General features: G+C 38.1%; 1 protein-coding gene across 1 annotated transcript; it reads right to left on the bottom strand.

The window, feature by feature from the left end:
• Positions 1-211: 211 nt before the first annotated feature.
• Positions 212-14124, bottom strand: ticrr (TopBP1-interacting, checkpoint, and replication regulator). Its single transcript, XM_080876067.1, has 21 exons — positions 13090-14124; positions 11702-11939; positions 11154-11386; positions 10235-10469; positions 9721-9859; positions 9432-9556; positions 9050-9253; positions 8168-8313; positions 7808-7908; positions 7596-7689; positions 7168-7250; positions 6600-6830; positions 6302-6389; positions 5431-5503; positions 4955-5086; positions 4739-4829; positions 4574-4632; positions 3907-4181; positions 1629-3771; positions 1151-1279; positions 212-864 (listed from the first exon to the last, which is right to left on the bottom strand). Exons 1-21 carry the CDS (start codon positions 13762-13764, stop codon positions 749-751), a joined length of 5610 nt encoding a protein of 1869 aa, XP_080732193.1. The 5' UTR covers positions 13765-14124; the 3' UTR covers positions 212-748.
• Between the last annotated feature and the right edge of the window lie 2485 nt (positions 14125-16609).

The following is a 16609-nucleotide window of genomic DNA, read 5'->3' as shown; positions in this document are numbered from 1 at the left end:
TGACCTTTGAAACTTAAGAGATAACACCAGGTTTGCTTTTATTTGCTGGCAGCTGATAAAATTATTTATTATGGTGACAGTCAAAGACAATGAAGCCTGCAGAGTAAAGTTCGGTAAGGTTTTAGTTTGTCTCACTGAATAGGTTGACTATATCCTGCAAATACTCAAATGATAAGAAGGTACAAGACACAAAATACATATGTAGCTTCCAAATCATTAAGAAATTTATATTTATTTACAAGACTTTAGCAACTTATTTACAAACTGTTAAAATTGTTCCTTTTATTTTTTTTAAAAAAAAGTATACAACTAATAAATACACAAGAACATATTTACAACAGCAAATTAAAAGCTCTGAATTGATTATAAAATAATTAATTACACATGTTGAACAATGATATGTAATGCAAACCTGTTTTCTAGGTTTTAGCTTCAGAAACACCCAAGTGGGTATTTTAAAATGACTAAAGGAACAGAAAAGGCAAGTTTTAAAGTCTTGGCAAAATGGCACAACTTTCAGCTCGGTTTGAAACCAAAGTCTTAACCTATCCCACGGGTTGGAAGAGAAAATGTCCAGATCAAAAGTGCTGAGAGAGCTGATTGAATGGAACATTTTTTCATGTAAAAAAAAACATTTTCAAGTGGTGCTTTAAAGACCTGTTTCAGATCTGTCATCAAAAGGCTCAGCTTCAGAGTTAAGCATAGAATGGACAAACTTTCTGCTTTGTTGGCCACTTTCCTTTGTAACTCAGTGAATTAGTCTCTTCCTGCTGTAGGTCTTTCCTGTGTTTGAGCGCTTCTTTGGTTGGCTGAAGGGAGACAGGTCCACTCCATCAATTTCTGTCCTCTCTGATGCAGCTTCTTCTGAAAACATTATGGAAAGAATACAGTTTGCCATATATTTTAGGAAAAGAGATGTTTTATGAGTTATGACACAATGCTTTTCTGGTCAATCCCACTTTAAATCAAATTAGGTTGCCTGTGGCTCATGAACTAAAATCCTTGAAAAGAATGAGCCGATAAAATCCTACTGAAAAGACAACAGAAGAGCCTTTACGGCATATTGAAAATGTGAGAGTAATGAAAATAGATGGTGCCTTGAACAATAAATACAAAAAACAAAAAGGTTTTATAACAATGTACAACTTACCTCTAAAATTTGGTGTTCTCTTACTGGCAGAACCTGTTTTGCCCTTGAACAACAATGGGGACTGGGTAAGGGCCAAAATACCACTGGCAGACACTGGCTTTCGCACCTTTGAGCTGGGAGGAGTCACTGCTGCAGAAAATGGCAAAAATCAGACACTTTGTGATGGATTTCATTCATATGACTTCATGCAATCATTTAAAAAACAAAACAGTGTGATCACTAAATTCTCTGTAATAAATAAGCAATGAAAAGAGTAAATATTCTAATTGAAATACTGAAGCTCAGGCTCATAAATCAAATGAAAGACCTTTTAAATCGCTGAAATTTGTTTATCCAATAAAACCACTAAATTACTCACTAAATAAATCATTAAATTAAACTATAAATCAGTTGCAACTCTCCATGCATAATCTCAAAAATTTAGAACACAAAACTTATATATTTAAAGCATACAATACAAAAATAAACCATGGCTTACCTGATATGCCATCTTCATTTTGAGATGCCCAGCCGGTTTCGTTTTCAGCCCTGTGAGAGTCCGTGCACTCAGCCAGCTTTTCCATCCAGTACAACTCTTCCAGTGGAGAAAGAGGAGACACATCTGATCCAACTGGAGGGGATTGTTTGGAAGTCAGAGCTAATGATTTAGCTTTGTTGTCCAAAGGCTCATCAGTATCCTCAATGTCCCGCAACCTACTAACTCCAAGTTCAGCCTCCTCCAGGAGCTCCTCAAGCTGAGGCTCCCCCTTCAGGCCACGATCTTTGCCTCCTAACACACTAATCTGAGCTCTTTTCCTGCGAGGCCAGCTGTTAAGGTTTTCTGGGGTCACTTTACCAGCACTTTGAGGTGAAGGAGTCAGGGGGACAGTCTCTGCAGTTACTGGTGACAAGGCAGGATGGTGCGTAGGTGTGTAAGACTGGCAGATGTAAGTCTGGACGCTTCCACCTTTCCCGGGTGTGCCCTTGGCTGGGGTTACATGAGCACAGACAGATGGTGACATGCATCCGGGATCTCGGTATTTGGAAAATAAGGCCAAGGGGCTTTCAAACTGAGGTTTCACACCTACTACAGGGCTTTGCGCTCCTGATCGAGGACTTCCATCTGAGACAAACTCTCCTGCATTCGTGGAATCTGTGCGTTTAATTTTTAGCTTGGGAAGTCCTGATTTTTGCATTTCCAGTTCTACTTGGTAGGTAAGAGGATTTGGCGTACTTGCGCCCTTTTGGCGGCCATGTCTTGCTGAGCCTCTAGGGGTTGAAAATCGAGGTGAATCATTTCCGTATCCTAAACGAGCAGCAGCCTCCCTCTGCTGCCGATCAGGTGTCTGACGGAAGCCGTAACTCCGGCTTGGTGTGTTATGGGATGGGACACGTGGTTTAGCAGAGACAGTGTTTGACACAAAGTCTTCACTTGACAGTGAAGGCTTCCGTGTAAAGCTAATGTTCATCTTGAGACCTCCGCTAAACTCTGTTTTTACAATGGCTGCATCAACTATGTCAATGCTATCATCATCTGTGGTTCCAGAGGTACCATGAGAAGATTGCTGAGAATCGGTATGAGAACTAGCGTCACTTGCAGTGGACTGCGAGGCCTTAGTCTGCGCCTCTTCCTTTGGGTCTGACTGCAAACTCTCATTAGACTGGGACCTTAACACACGTGTAGTTGTTTTACCCCCTTGACCAGACTTTCTTCTTGTTAAGAGCTTTGGTGGAGACTTTGCTGAGGCATCTGAGCTATCTGAAAGAGTGGCATCTAAAAGTGGTGAAACTTCAGGATTATATGGTGAAGCAGTGTTTGAACTTTTACCTGGAGTTCGCCCAGAACGAGTAACCATTTGGTGAGTTGGACTAGGCGTTTTATTTTGACTTGTAGTGTCCGGGTGAGTGGAAAGGTGGTGTTCTGGTGGGGGTGTGGTTTTAGCTTGAGGTTCAACCAGAACAGCATCACCTTTTCCTGGTGTTTTAAAACTGGAGTGAGGTTTTACAGAAGACTCTCGATTTTGTTCTGGAGTCAAACAGCTACTATGCACATTTTCTGATACTCTTACTAGGTGTACCTGACACGTCTTTTCTGGGGTCTTGAAAATGTCTCTTTTAGTGTTTGTGCTTTTGACAGGACTGCTGAACTTACTGGATGTCACCAGTCTCAGAGAACTGTGAGATGTAATACTCGGTGACTGTGGCACTTTAAAATTAGCACTCTTCTCCACTATCCTACATTTCTGTGGAGAGGGAGACCACGTGACACTCTTCCTGGGAGTCCTGGAAATTGGGCTGTGGATCAGATGTAAATCAGTAGAGGTGCATCCTTCAATCAAAGCCTTGACTGGAGTCCTGAGAATACCCTTCAGAGGGCTCCTTATGGGGTTTTGCTTTGTAGGTGTCTCTGGAACAAAAGGCTTTTTGGCTGGAGATCTGAAAGGAGTGCCCCTCAGAGACATACCAAGTCCACTAGTGCTAGCTACCTCAGGACTCTCTGCAAGTGACAAAACATGTGTACTGGTGGAAGGTGGGGTCTTGGGGGATTTAGGGGTCTGAGGAGTCCTAGGTGTTTTTGGAGTCGTGTTTGCAATACTGGCCCTCCCTCGTTTGTTGGGTGATTTTGCGGTTTTGTCTGGAGTCTAAAAAGATAAAAAATACGTTTTAGAATTTGCTCTCAGATCACATGAACACACTTGAAAAAAGCTGATCTTTAGTAATCATCTCAAATTGCAGCACATTAGGATGACACACTGATTATTAAATTGAGAAGTTACCTCAACGACGCTTGAGTCTGTGGATAACCGTGACCTGCTGGGCCTGGTTGCACCTGACTGGTTAGAATGACTGGGAGACTCAGCAGCTCCAAAAAGAAGACGCATGGGAGACCGAACTGTTTTTACATTAACCCCACATATTTTGCCATCACTCAGACTAAGCTGGGATGCAGAGAGAGCCTGGTCCAGGTTGCGGGAACGAGGCTGAGAACTTGAATAGAAAGTGCTTGAGTGTCTCCGAGCGAACTTCTTTATTCTTGGGCTCCTTCTTAGATCTAACACAGAACCAAAGGACAATGATGTATTGAGTTTATGGTCTATATGGAAAGTGTGAGTTGTGTAAAATTACAATCTTACGAAAATATCCAAAGCAGCAAAACGATACAAAACAGACTGTCTAATTGATACACACAAAATTATTGTGGATCTTTGAAGTTATTTCTGTTAAATTAAATATTCAAATATATATGTAAATATTTTTTACTCAGAATTCCTGCTGTCTTTAATCAAGAAAAGAACCAGGTATAAAGAAAAAGCACAAGGTGAAATTGTATATATAAAACTGACTTAGTTTACATATATATACAATTATAAATCATGCATTTGTGTAAATGTTATTTAAGTAGAAAAACAAAACAACAACAACAACTTGGTATTAGCAAAATACCTTCTGAAGGTTTCACTGGTGATTCTTCCACAATGCACTCCTCAGTTAGGACAGGTTTTCTTCACAAAAAATAAATAACCTGAGTTACTACGTACTTCAGGTCTGATTAAATTTAAAATAAAGGTATGGCAAGTAAAAATATTAATTGCATTAACAGAAACATACCTTCCAATTTTCTGCCTGTGTAGTAGACGACTAGACACTTGCTTGTGGAGGGGAGTCTCACACACTTTTTTGGTAAGAAGCCTGTGCCTCTCTGAACACAAAAAAATATTTGGAAAACATTAAAGTAGTTTAAAAATAGGAATAACTGTGACAGGAAGACATGGACAATTATTACATTACGTATTTAAATTAATCTATAACAGTGCATTCTTCTACCTTCAGGTTCATGGGATCGCTTGCGTTTCACTCCTTCCACAGCAGACACAGAGCAGCTCCTTTGTAGCTTGGCTTTCTTTGAAGGGGAAACAATCTCTTGGTTGAAGAGGTTTCTTCTAACCTTGGTCACCTCTGAGAATTAGCACAATCTAGGTGTTTAACACTCATCTTTTTTTTTTTTTTAATGTCAAGAGGTATTAGTGTGCATGAAACAATACATGTAACCAGGCTAATTTACACCAAGGAGCCCTGCTCTCAAAAACTGATCTAGATTTAACACTGTCTGTGGAGCTGGATTTAAGAAATAAGTGCATAAAGTTAAAGTTTTTAGAACATGTTTAATACCATATTGTGTCTGTACTCAATGTGATGCCACTGGGTTGGTTGGTTAACATGTGATCTGGGAATAGTTTTGAGGGTGGAATAGGCAAGTTATACGTGATCAAGAAAGATGTACCGGTAACAAAAGGACATACCTTGTGTTTCCTGTTTTGCGGGATGTGATTCCTCAACCGGTTTATCCAAAGATACACGACCCTTTGATTTCGACTAAAAAAAAGAAAAAAAAAAGAAGCAGAAATCAGGTGGATGAGATAAAGAAAATTATGAGCAAATTACACCACCATTGTTTATAGTGGGTGGCTATCTTCACCAAAAATACAGTTTAACAAATCAGACAGTCCAAGTAACATCCATAACATTTCTCTCAATGGCCATAAGGCTGGGTGATAAAATGATAAAGATAGTTTTCCTCAATTGAAATACAAGACGTGGTCAATATAAAGTGGAGAGAACTCGACACGAAACACGACAATCCAGTGACTTAAACAGCAGTGCGCCAAACCATTCATGTGGCTAGAATGCAATTAATCATGTCGGGTTGGTGGACAAAGCATAGGTGGAAACAGCAGCACATGTGCTTGGGGTACTGCAGCTAAAAACAGCTGTACATTAGGAGTGTGAGCGAGATAAAAGAATAACTGACAACAAAAAACCCTAATGAAAACTCGACCATGAGCGAACATGACACCCAAAAGGACATACCATAATGCTCAAAAGATGAGGACTTTGTTCAAGAAAAGGCTCAGATTAATTCAGCATTGTGAATTTTTTTTTTTTTTAATTTTGGCTATTTAAAGCCCAACAAAGAAGCAGAGTAGCACACACTGCTAACTGCATGAAAAGCATGTTTTCACAAAGGCATGGATTAAAATGAATCAAAAAATTATTGGGATTTTTTTCTATTTCAGACAGGTCAACTCTGCAATTAGAGAGGTTCAGACAGTTGGTTCAGAAAGTTGATCAAGGTTTTATATTAAGTAGAGACAGCAGAAGTGTTTATCTTACAGCTCTTGTAGCCTTTTTGGGGATCTCTATTTGCCGAAGACTCTGTGATGATTCTGTCATGCTGCGATGGCGAGTCAGCATCCCACTCCTAACAAACAAACAAAAACAAAACCCCCATTACATTCTGTGCATACTTCTGGGCACTTTAAAAATACTTGATTATGATTCCAGTCCAGTGAAATGAAAACAAAATATTTCACTCAAATGCCACTTCTTATTGTAGCATCTAAGATTATTTGTAATTTAAAGTCCTCCCAGATTGTCTATAATAGAAGAGTCTTTTAAACATCCTCCTCACCTCTTTTTGTTGCCTGAGCGGTTCCGCAGGTCCTGTAGTCCATCTTTGTCATCTGAAACCAGGCACTGTGCAGACAGGGGAAGTGAAGAGGCTGAAGGAGAAATGCTGTCCTTGGCTACCGAGTCATCACTGAAGAAGTCTGGAGGCAAGACTGCCAGCAAAACTTCAGGGAGCTGTGTGCCCAGACTGTGGTAGATTTCTGCAAGCACTCTGGGGATTGCGGTCAGGAACCTGCCACAATCCAAAAACACTATTGTTAGATTCTTACAACTGCAAGTGAGAAACTGGCTCATTTGAAATCATACAAAAAACAAAAAAATCCCAAAACAAAACATGTTTTGTGTGATGCAGTAAGCCAACCTTGGCTTAGCTTTTTTTGCGTAAAAGTATAATCATTAAATATGCCTACAAAATTACAGAAATTCAATTCATCTGAGGCACTTTTATTTATGACTTTATTCTTGACTTGAACAAAAGTTATTTAATGCTGCTTTGTCTTTCAGCAGGAAAAATAGTTGTATTGCTTATTTTGAAAATACAATAAAAAAAATTATTTCTGAAGCCTTACCCTGGCATGACTTCATCTTGAAGGAACCTCGTTAGGAAAACTGGGTCTCTGGTCAGGGAGATTATTCGAAGCATTTCAGCCACCTGAAGCACAGGGATTGTATTTTACATGAATTAAAGTTAAATTTCACTCAATTTGAAGTGACTGACAAAAAGTGTATCAAAAGACAGAACATTTCAATATAACTGGAAATACTGTTTTATATTCAGATTACTGCCACAATTAATGGCACATACTGTGTTAGTCCAATAGCTCGAACAATAGTCACCTTTAAATAAAGAGCTTTTTTAAAAATCATCATGATGGTAGAAGGTATTGCTCTGCTTGAAAAAAAAAATCATATACATTGTAGTCACAGCCTTTTCCATGTTTGTATTAATTACAAAGGAGACCTCACTGCATAAAAGTCTAAGCCATGATCATCTTACCTCCTCTGCCATCTGACCAACATCCAGTGAGTCTGACTGCTCTGTGGAGAAAAGTCTGCACAGCTCCAGCCTTAGCACCACTTGCAGCTGGCACCTAGAATAAACAGACTGTGTTACTGACAGCTAAATATTAATGACTTGAACAGAAACTTTATTATTCAGACAGATGGAGACACAGGTTGTCCCCAAGGTAAAACTTGGAAACCACTCACTCCCTGACTTTACTATCAACATCAGCAGCCGTTCCATAGAGTTGTCTGATTGACTTGCTGGTCTTGAGGAGATGCTGTTGAACAAGGAAGGAGGTCTTTGCCTAAAAAGAAAACATAGAACTTCATAATCACAGTTCAGATCCCCCACTGGCCTAGTTTATGCATTATATTTCCATGATATTTCAAAGATTCTTCCATCTTCTATCAGCATTTGCATTCTTCGACCTAAAGTGAACATCTTGCATATTGTAATGAAGTTTTCATCAGGTGATTTAACCAAAATATAGCATTTATTTTACTGAAATCAAAATGTAAGTTTTTCTGTATCTATTATTCATTTAGAAGCATCGTCTGTCTCACCTCCCAATCTGATTCTGCTGCAAGGAAGGCCTTTACAGAAGAAACAAGCTGCTGAACACCCATAAAGACAGACTCCTCTCTCTCTGCCATAAACTTCTCATAACTGGACTTCAGATGGGACAGCAGTTCTGACTCACTCTTAAAACCTAGGAGAAGGGAGAAGATACATTACTTGACTATTCGAAGTAAGAAAAAAAATCATCATAAAGTGTTTCATAATAAGACTAAAAAGAAAAATGAAAAATCGGTTCAAATTAAAAGCCAAAAATCAGTTCTTAAGTCATTACGGAGGGAGTTAAAAAATTTAGGAACTCCAATCTCAAAAGCACAATCTCTTCATCTGGTAAAGATATAAGAACTTTTCATTTGTGCATATTTAATCTATTGGTGCACTAGGAGCAAAGTGGGATTCAGTGTCTCCCTCAAGGACAAAGATACTTATTATAAGATGACTTATTTTCCTGAAATGAAGCAAATACTACAAGCAGTATTGGGCCTTGGATGAGGAAAACCAGTGATCAGACATAATCAAGAAACACTCACTAAAAAGTTCTGTCTCAGAGAGCTCCAATATACAGTGACCTACAGTTTAAAAAACTACTGAGATCTAATAGTCTCAATAAAAAATATTATTGCATCACCCGGAAAATGATGCTAGCTTAGGTTTTATCTTAAAAATAAAAGAGAAATAGTATTTTCATAACAGGCTGCACAAAGCTTTGTAACACAAGCAAGTAGGTAGTAAAGTAAGTAGTTCAACTGACATTTTGGGAAATGTATACATTTTCTTTCTTGCAGAGACAATTTCATACAACAAACTCAATAAAAGTGAACATTGGAGTCGAAGAGTATAGTAAGGTTTAACAGAAAAGGTGCACGTACTGATCACATTTGCTACTCCAGGTTTGTTCCTGTCACTTGACCGTCTCTTCCCTGTTCTGTCTGCTTCCCTACCCTCAGTTCCAAGCTGCTCAGACTCAGCCTGGTTCTTTTGGGCTTTTACATTCAAGCGTGCCACATTTAGCATCTGCAAGGAACGACTCATGGTCTTCATCTTCTGTTTTACTGGTGTGCGGTGGGTGCCACCTATAGATATCGACAAGAAATTATTTAGGAAAAAAAATATCTGACGTTCATGACTATGTATGAGAAAAACATTAAAATGATATTAGTGTTTTGGATAATCTTAAAATTTGAGTTTTATGATTATCCACAGTTTGTGATCTTCACAAAAAAAGGGGAAAAAATTAAGATATTCGCTTACATTTCTTTCCCCTCTTTTCTGAGTCCTGGGATGATTGGTATATTTCAGCCAGACCACTAAGGAGTTCCTGCTGCAGTGCAGGTAAGTTCTCATCTTCTCTCTCCTCCGGTACTGCATGTAGCAACCTGTTCAACAGTGTGAGGAGGACATTATAACCAAAGGCTTATAGGCTTTTTATTATTCTATGTTGAAATATTATACAAAAGCTACACTATTTAATAACTTGATACATAGATAAGCTTTTCAAAAGCGCTATAACAGAAAATATGAGATTTTTGAGTTCTTGTACCTCATGGACTCCATTAAATGAGAGCTCACTCCAGAATAGTCTGACTGAGAGAACCAAGTCTCCAACATGTTTGGTGCTGGTGGACTGTGGCTGAATTCCTGCTGAGCCCACTCAGGAATGGGATTCTCCTTTAACTGGTCTTAGAAATAAACAATCACAACAATGTCAACAACCTAAAAATGCAGATACTGAAAATAACATTTCCAATATTTGACAGATAAGATAAACAAGATTAAAATTAGATTGATATAGAACTTGATTTTGATCTTTTCTTAAAAATATTATTAGTTTAAAAGTATTAAGATTGTCAATTGTACACCCATTAACCCATAATGATGAAATTAATGGATTGTGGATTTACTTTCTTTTTGCATTTATTAATACATTTACAGACAGTTTCAAAAATATATATTTAAAAGATATTTTACAGTTAAAACATCATGTAATACTCTCTTGAAAAAACACTAAATAAATGAGTGGACATGATATCAAACAGCCTTGATCCTATTCCTACCATTAACACTATCACCATCCTGCTTCATGATGTCATACACTACTCCCAGAACACTGTTCACAATGTCTGGAAGGTCAGCAGAGGTTTCAGACAAGGCAGGGGTAATGACTTCAGTGGTCAGTCGCTGGTTAGACTGCGCAATTACAGGCTGGAGAATGGAGAGCAGAGCTGTAGAGTATGATAGTGGAGAGAGCACAGCCGAGCACAGAAGCCCATTGTCATTCACCTCAGCAAGCTGGGGTAACAAGAAGACCGAGAGAGAAAAACAAAAAAGAAGAAGAAAATAAGCAGATCAATAAATGCATACAGTACAGTATAGAGTATAAGACAGTACAAGATGAAGATTCAGCTTTTTACAATTGCACATGGACAACATTTTCAATAACAACAATTCTAAGCTTTCTGATCAGCTTCTGATCAGGTTTATCATGTGGCAACCTCAATGCAAAACATATGTCTTTTGGAAATCAGACACATTCTACCTGCATAGTGAAATGCAGTGGGCAACAGTAGATCTTAAGGGAACTTATTGGCAGCTTAATATTACCTGGTTATTTATTGTGACCAAGTACATATATTTTGTATTAATTCATTAAACAAAGCATAGGTTCGGGTCCTTTTATACACATACATGTGTTCACAAGCAGGTCAGCATGCAAAGTCTTGCTACAGCCACAAAAACAATCTCATTCTGTGGAAACCACAGATTTTGCAATGCAAAAATGACAGTCCAAACCTATCCATCTAAACCAACCTTTACTCAAAAGCTCTGAAAGGCTGAATCTGGATTATAGTGTTGGTGTTTTCATCTGCACAACTTTACACAATCAGAATCAGCACGGCCAAAAAAAAAAAAAACTGAGAATTTTTTTTTTTTTACAAATTGTGTAAAACAGAACCATTGTGTTTCGAGTCTCACCACGTGCAGAGCATGAGTAGATAGATCCATTAAGAGATGCTGGAATGCACCAGCTCCCTGGTCACCACTACTGGAACCATGAATCACCCACGACTCTGTGGAGGTCTGCATCAGTGATGAAGCATCCCAGCCTTTCAGAACTTCTTTTAAGGACATTTTGACAGATTCTGGGAGAAGCTTCTGTCTTCGAGTCACTGGCTCCATCATGACACCACAGCTCTGTGTCACTTCACCTGGTTTAGTGAAAATTATCACAAGTGAATTTTTGCAGGCTATTCTCAGCTTTGAAATTAAGCATGTTAAAGATAAACTCCTTTTAGCTCACATCAGTTGCCACATTATTTACTGCATGTTAATACGCCGTTAAAATAATTAATTGCTTGTTTTGCCGTAAGAATTGCAACTACTTTTCCATCATCTGGATGTAGATATGCTTACACCCAATGTTTAATTCAAGCACAAAAACATTGTGCTTCTGCACAGAGGGATATTTGGTAATAATCATGAATGCTTTTAGTTTGTTGAAGAGATCTCCTCTGGCTACTAACCTTGCTGCCACTGCAGGACACCTCCTATAACAGGAAAAGCCAGGCGGTAGTGTTGTTCAGAAGACAACAGGTATCCAATGCTGGACTTGAATGCAAAAGACTCCCTCATGAATCCTGAGTTGGGCTGTTGAGCGCTACAAAGGTTCAGCAGTGCAACCACAGGGATTATTCTGCCATCCATCTGAGCTAGGACCTCAGACAGCTTGTCACAGCCAAAATAGTCCTCACACCTCATAACCTGCAATAACACACATAGTTACAGACAGGTGTCAAAGCAGATGTTCAATTAATGAATAATTAAGCCCGATAAACAATTTAATAGTAACACTGCATCCTAAGCATAAACTTTTTTCATTCCCATCCATGTCATGTGCTCATATGCATTAGTCAATGAAGTTGTGGTCACAGCACTTAAGCATCAGACTAACTTTACAGAATAGGAGTGAGTAGAAACAGAATAACTAATCTCAAAACCACTAACATCACAACAAACAAAGCTGTTTCTGTGGAGTTTGGATCACAATCTGTCTAAAGGTGCAGTGATGGCATTTTCCATGATGGAAAAAAAAATGTCTATGTGTGATAAGTTCACTCAGAAAAAGATATATATATATATAAAGAGAAAAGACAGAAGAGGAAGATGAGACATTATTTTAAAATAGAAGAACTGCTAACCAAGTAATATTTGATCAGCTGAAAATGTAAATCTCATGGGCTATGTTATAACTCAAATAGTTGTTTTGTTAAATCAGACATTGGAGGTGTGCAAAATTATGTAAGTGAGTGAATTGGTGTTGTGAATATCCTTGTGTGGGTATAATTTTTTTATGAAAATTCTAGGGACTTTGGTACATGCTGAACCAGTCAGTTTGCAGTACTGTGCTACACTTTACAGTAATGTACTACATTAGACTGGTGAAGAGCAGACACTACTAGGTTAGATCCATGGTATTAATCATCAGTTTAAATTTAGGTTGATGATAGTTAAGATAATTGAACATTTATGCTAGTTTTATGTATGTTGATTAATTGATTATATAGTATTCTGTAGTTCAAAATACTTCGTAAAATTGCATTTTCTACTACATAAATTGCTTGCAAGGGATCTTTTTGTAGAATTATTATCAAGTAGATTGTTTTCTGGTATCAAAAGTACTACTAACATAAAATCATATAGTCTGCACTATGAGCCCTGAAATTTATTGTTAGTATGTCTAACTTGTAGATTATAACATTTACATTATTGTTATTAAACTTGAGGTATGACATCTGTATACTCAAAACATTGTCACTTTGCTGGTAGCAGTGTATTAACTGTGGCAACTATTGTCAGATGCGGATACTGGACAGTGGTTTGGTTATGCTCTTTTGAACACTACTGTACTCACCTGGACGTGTGATCTACAGTCAATCCAGTGGAGGACAACTTGTCTCTGAACCAGCATATCCTGAAGTCCTTTGGCTATAACGTGGTCTGTCACATCTGTAGGAAGGCTATTGTCTCTCAAAGACAGGTAGTCCACGAGCTGCGCCCTTGAAAGTGGACACTGCGAGACAATAAACACCACATTCCTCTCGTTAGTTAAAATGTCATCTTCATGAGACACACTGGGTCTTCCTCCACGACTCGACTTCCTGGGCCTTAAGGACAGTTTAGTAGGAGACGTGATGTCTGGTCTGTCCCACTGGAAGTCCAATAGGGTTTCTTTAAGTGCATTTTGAACCGAAACCGAGTGATTTGATCGTTGTTTCTGTTGAGATGGGCACGCTTTCTCCTTCACATCAAATTTGGCTTCAAACTCTTTCTCAAAGTCCTCAAATATTTTGTGCCGAAGCTCCTTGAAATCAGATACTCTTGATATGAGACTGGCGTTGCGGGCAGTCTTGGAGTCAAAGAACTTGTAACCCCATCGCACTTTCTCAAATCCATATTTGTAGCCGAAATGTAAGAGAATGTTTAATATTCCTCGTTTCACGAAATGACCCCTGACATCCATTTGATCGCCCGAATCGTGATCTCCATAATCCACATCGATAACAAAAACCAAATTATGTAAAGCCATACCGTGAACTGCAGACGCAGAGTGCCCACAGATCCCCAAATTCAGCGATAGGCAGTATTAATCAAATGTAATAAATGCAGACGTCAACGACCTTAACTAAAGGAAGTTGACGTTAACTAACATTATGTTTCTGTGCTAACCTCATTCCGCTAGCTAACTATGATAACGCTTGCTGAAACGACTCACATTAATGTTAAGTAAAAATCAGCTTCAGTATGCCATACAAGTTTATCGCTCGGATAAGGCATAAAAGCAACACACTTATCGTATTTACAGGTTTTTAAAAGTGCTTAAAGTATCAATATAGTGTAACCCGCAAACCCAAACTCCATATTCGCCATTTTCTCGTAGCCCCTTAACCGTTCGCGCTCCTTGAATGAAACGCCTCCCCTGAATTTTGATTGGTTAAGCCTACGACAACACAATTGTCATTGGTCCAAAGTGAAGCTTAAAACGCGTCAAAAGTCTCATTTAACTATTCATTGGTCAATATTTTCCATCACTCACATCTGAACTGTACTTCATGAAGTGTGACGCAAGAAAAGGCAGGAATAAATGATTGACAGGCGACGCTTGTATTTAACTTTTAAACCTGCTCCTGCTAACGCGTCACAAATCTCCAAGGATGCATCAGGGAAATTCAATACTTGAACTGGCTCTCTATAAACACAGGCACAGTGCAAACGTTAACAGCTCTGTCTTTTTATCAAAACTGTTGTATACAGAAACAAAGTTCAACCGAAGCATACCAACAATGTAGCTTGCCATCACCAGTGTGTGAATGGGTGCGTGAATGGGTGGATGACTGAATGTGTAAAGCGCTTTGGGGTCCTAGTAAAGCGCTATACAAATACAGGCCATTTACCATGTGCTTTCATACACATACATCTACTACTACTACTACTAATAATCACATGAATAATCACATAAAACTCATCCACATATGACTGTTACAACCCATCATATCTACAACAAGAACAAATCATGAAAAGTTAATCAAACTAACCCGTTATCATTATCATTATGATCGTATTTGCATTATGATCATTACGATCATACAATCAAACTTAATTCATATATTGCCAAAAAGGACTCCAGGACTCTTCATATTGACATTTACAGTTAGCCTAATATTGAATGCTCTTAATATGAATAACTAAAATAAAAATAATGCAATCCTTTCCTACATGTTGGATGTAATAGAAGGTTTTAAAAAAGTTTTTGAGAAGAATTCCCAAGAATAGAATTTTAAATTTCTTCATTACAAATAATTTATTTAAAACTGTCAGTTTATTATTCAAATGCTAAATTCCATTGTATTCTGGATTATAATTACAATGTAACAGGACTATGGCAGGAAATCAGAATGTCATGGTAACCAGTGTTGCTTATATTGTAAACTGAATCAGCCACTACTACAAAGTAGTCAGTAGATGGAAAGATACCAAATGTAATACACAGCAGAGTAATTAGGTAAGATACACTTTTCCTGCGATTTTACACATTTATTTCTTATAATTTAAGAGATGTGCTAAAATTTTCTCTCTTTTTTTGCTCTCTTTTTTTAAGGAAAAAGAGAGCAAGAGTTGGCCTGGTAATGCTATCTATCTATCTATCTATCTATCTATCTATCTATCTATCTATCTATCTATCTATCTATCTATCTATCTATCTATCTATCTATCTATCTATCTATCTATCTATCTATCTATCTATCTATCTATCTATCTATCTATCTATGTGTCTTTGTTTTTCAGACAACAGATTTAAGGGAAAAGGACACTGGGTGAAGTGATATGTGGGTCACCTTCTGCGTTGCATCAGTAATCAGCTCTTTTCAGCAGCAGGGGGAGATGAAGAGCTTAGAAATGAAGCTTTGAAATAGAGGGAGAATAATGCCTTGGACCCTGCTTTCTTTGTACCTTTTCTGTGACTGCCTCCTTCCTAAGTCATGAGACAAGATGAATGCAGCTGCTTTAATAAAATGCAAGTCCAGAAGCGACATGTGGTGCCCTGCTTCTATTCCTTTACATTTTGGATGTAAATATTACATATAAATATTCTGCTATGTACATTTTCTAAAGCTACCTATGTGTAAGTTAATGAAAACTCCAACTGTAACATTAAAATCTTGAATACATTTATAAATCCTCAAATGCCAGTAAAATGTATATCATTCTGAACATGGCATTTTGACACAATGACTTCTGTTTTTTTTTAGGTGCAAAACTGTGTAAAAGTCTTGAGGCCCCATTTCTCTATATTTTGCGTGTACTGAAAGTGGCAAATAGCTGGGGAGATTTCTTGAATGTGAGTCAATATTTTGTATTACCATCTTTATTCTTCAAAACTTCTTTAGGTTGTAAATTAGATGCTTTCCAGATGCTACTTGTCACGGTTCTGGATCAGTTTGACCCAGCTCTTTCTGTTTCTTGGGTTTTGGTGTTTTTTCTGAATTATGATTTATGTTCTGATTATTTAGTGAGACTGTTTTGATTATTGATATTATTGCAGATTTAGTTTAGTGTTAAGTCTGCGTCTTTGTGATCTGTTTCATGTTTCCAGTTTTATTTTGATAGTCCCAATCTGTTGTCAGTGTGTTCAGTTTTACTGCTCCCCTGTCTCGTTAGTCTAATTTCTTCCAGCTGTGTCTCCCTCCTGTTTTCCATTCCCTCACTACGTCCCTGTGTATATTAGCCCTGTGTTTGTCCTTGCTCATTGTTGTGTTGTACCCTCAGATTCTGTGTGTGCGTGGGGGTTTTCCCCGTTCCAGTATTCATTGTTCTATTCATGTTTTGCCTTCACGAGTCCTGCGTTTGGGTCCTCGCCTCCACCTGCCCGCACA

Source organism: Rhamphochromis sp. 'chilingali', assembly GCF_963969265.1.
Source record: "Rhamphochromis sp. 'chilingali' genome assembly, chromosome: 2".
Classification (NCBI taxonomy): domain Eukaryota; kingdom Metazoa; phylum Chordata; class Actinopteri; order Cichliformes; family Cichlidae; genus Rhamphochromis; species Rhamphochromis sp. 'chilingali'.
This window is presented reverse-complemented; position numbering and strand designations above follow the sequence as displayed.

Excerpts from the sequence above, each read along its gene's own strand:
- ticrr (XM_080876067.1), bottom strand. The coding sequence starts at position 13,764 with ATGGCTTTACATAATTTGGTTTTTGTTATCGATGTGGATTATGGAGAT. Across the intron at positions 11,940-13,089 it reads ACTGTAGATCACACGTCCAG|GTTATGAGGTGTGAGGACTA; the intron begins GTGAGTACAGTA and ends GTGTTATTGCAG. Across the intron at positions 9,254-9,431 it reads AGAAAAGAGGGGAAAGAAAT|GTGGCACCCACCGCACACCA; the intron begins GTAAGCGAATAT and ends CGATATCTATAG.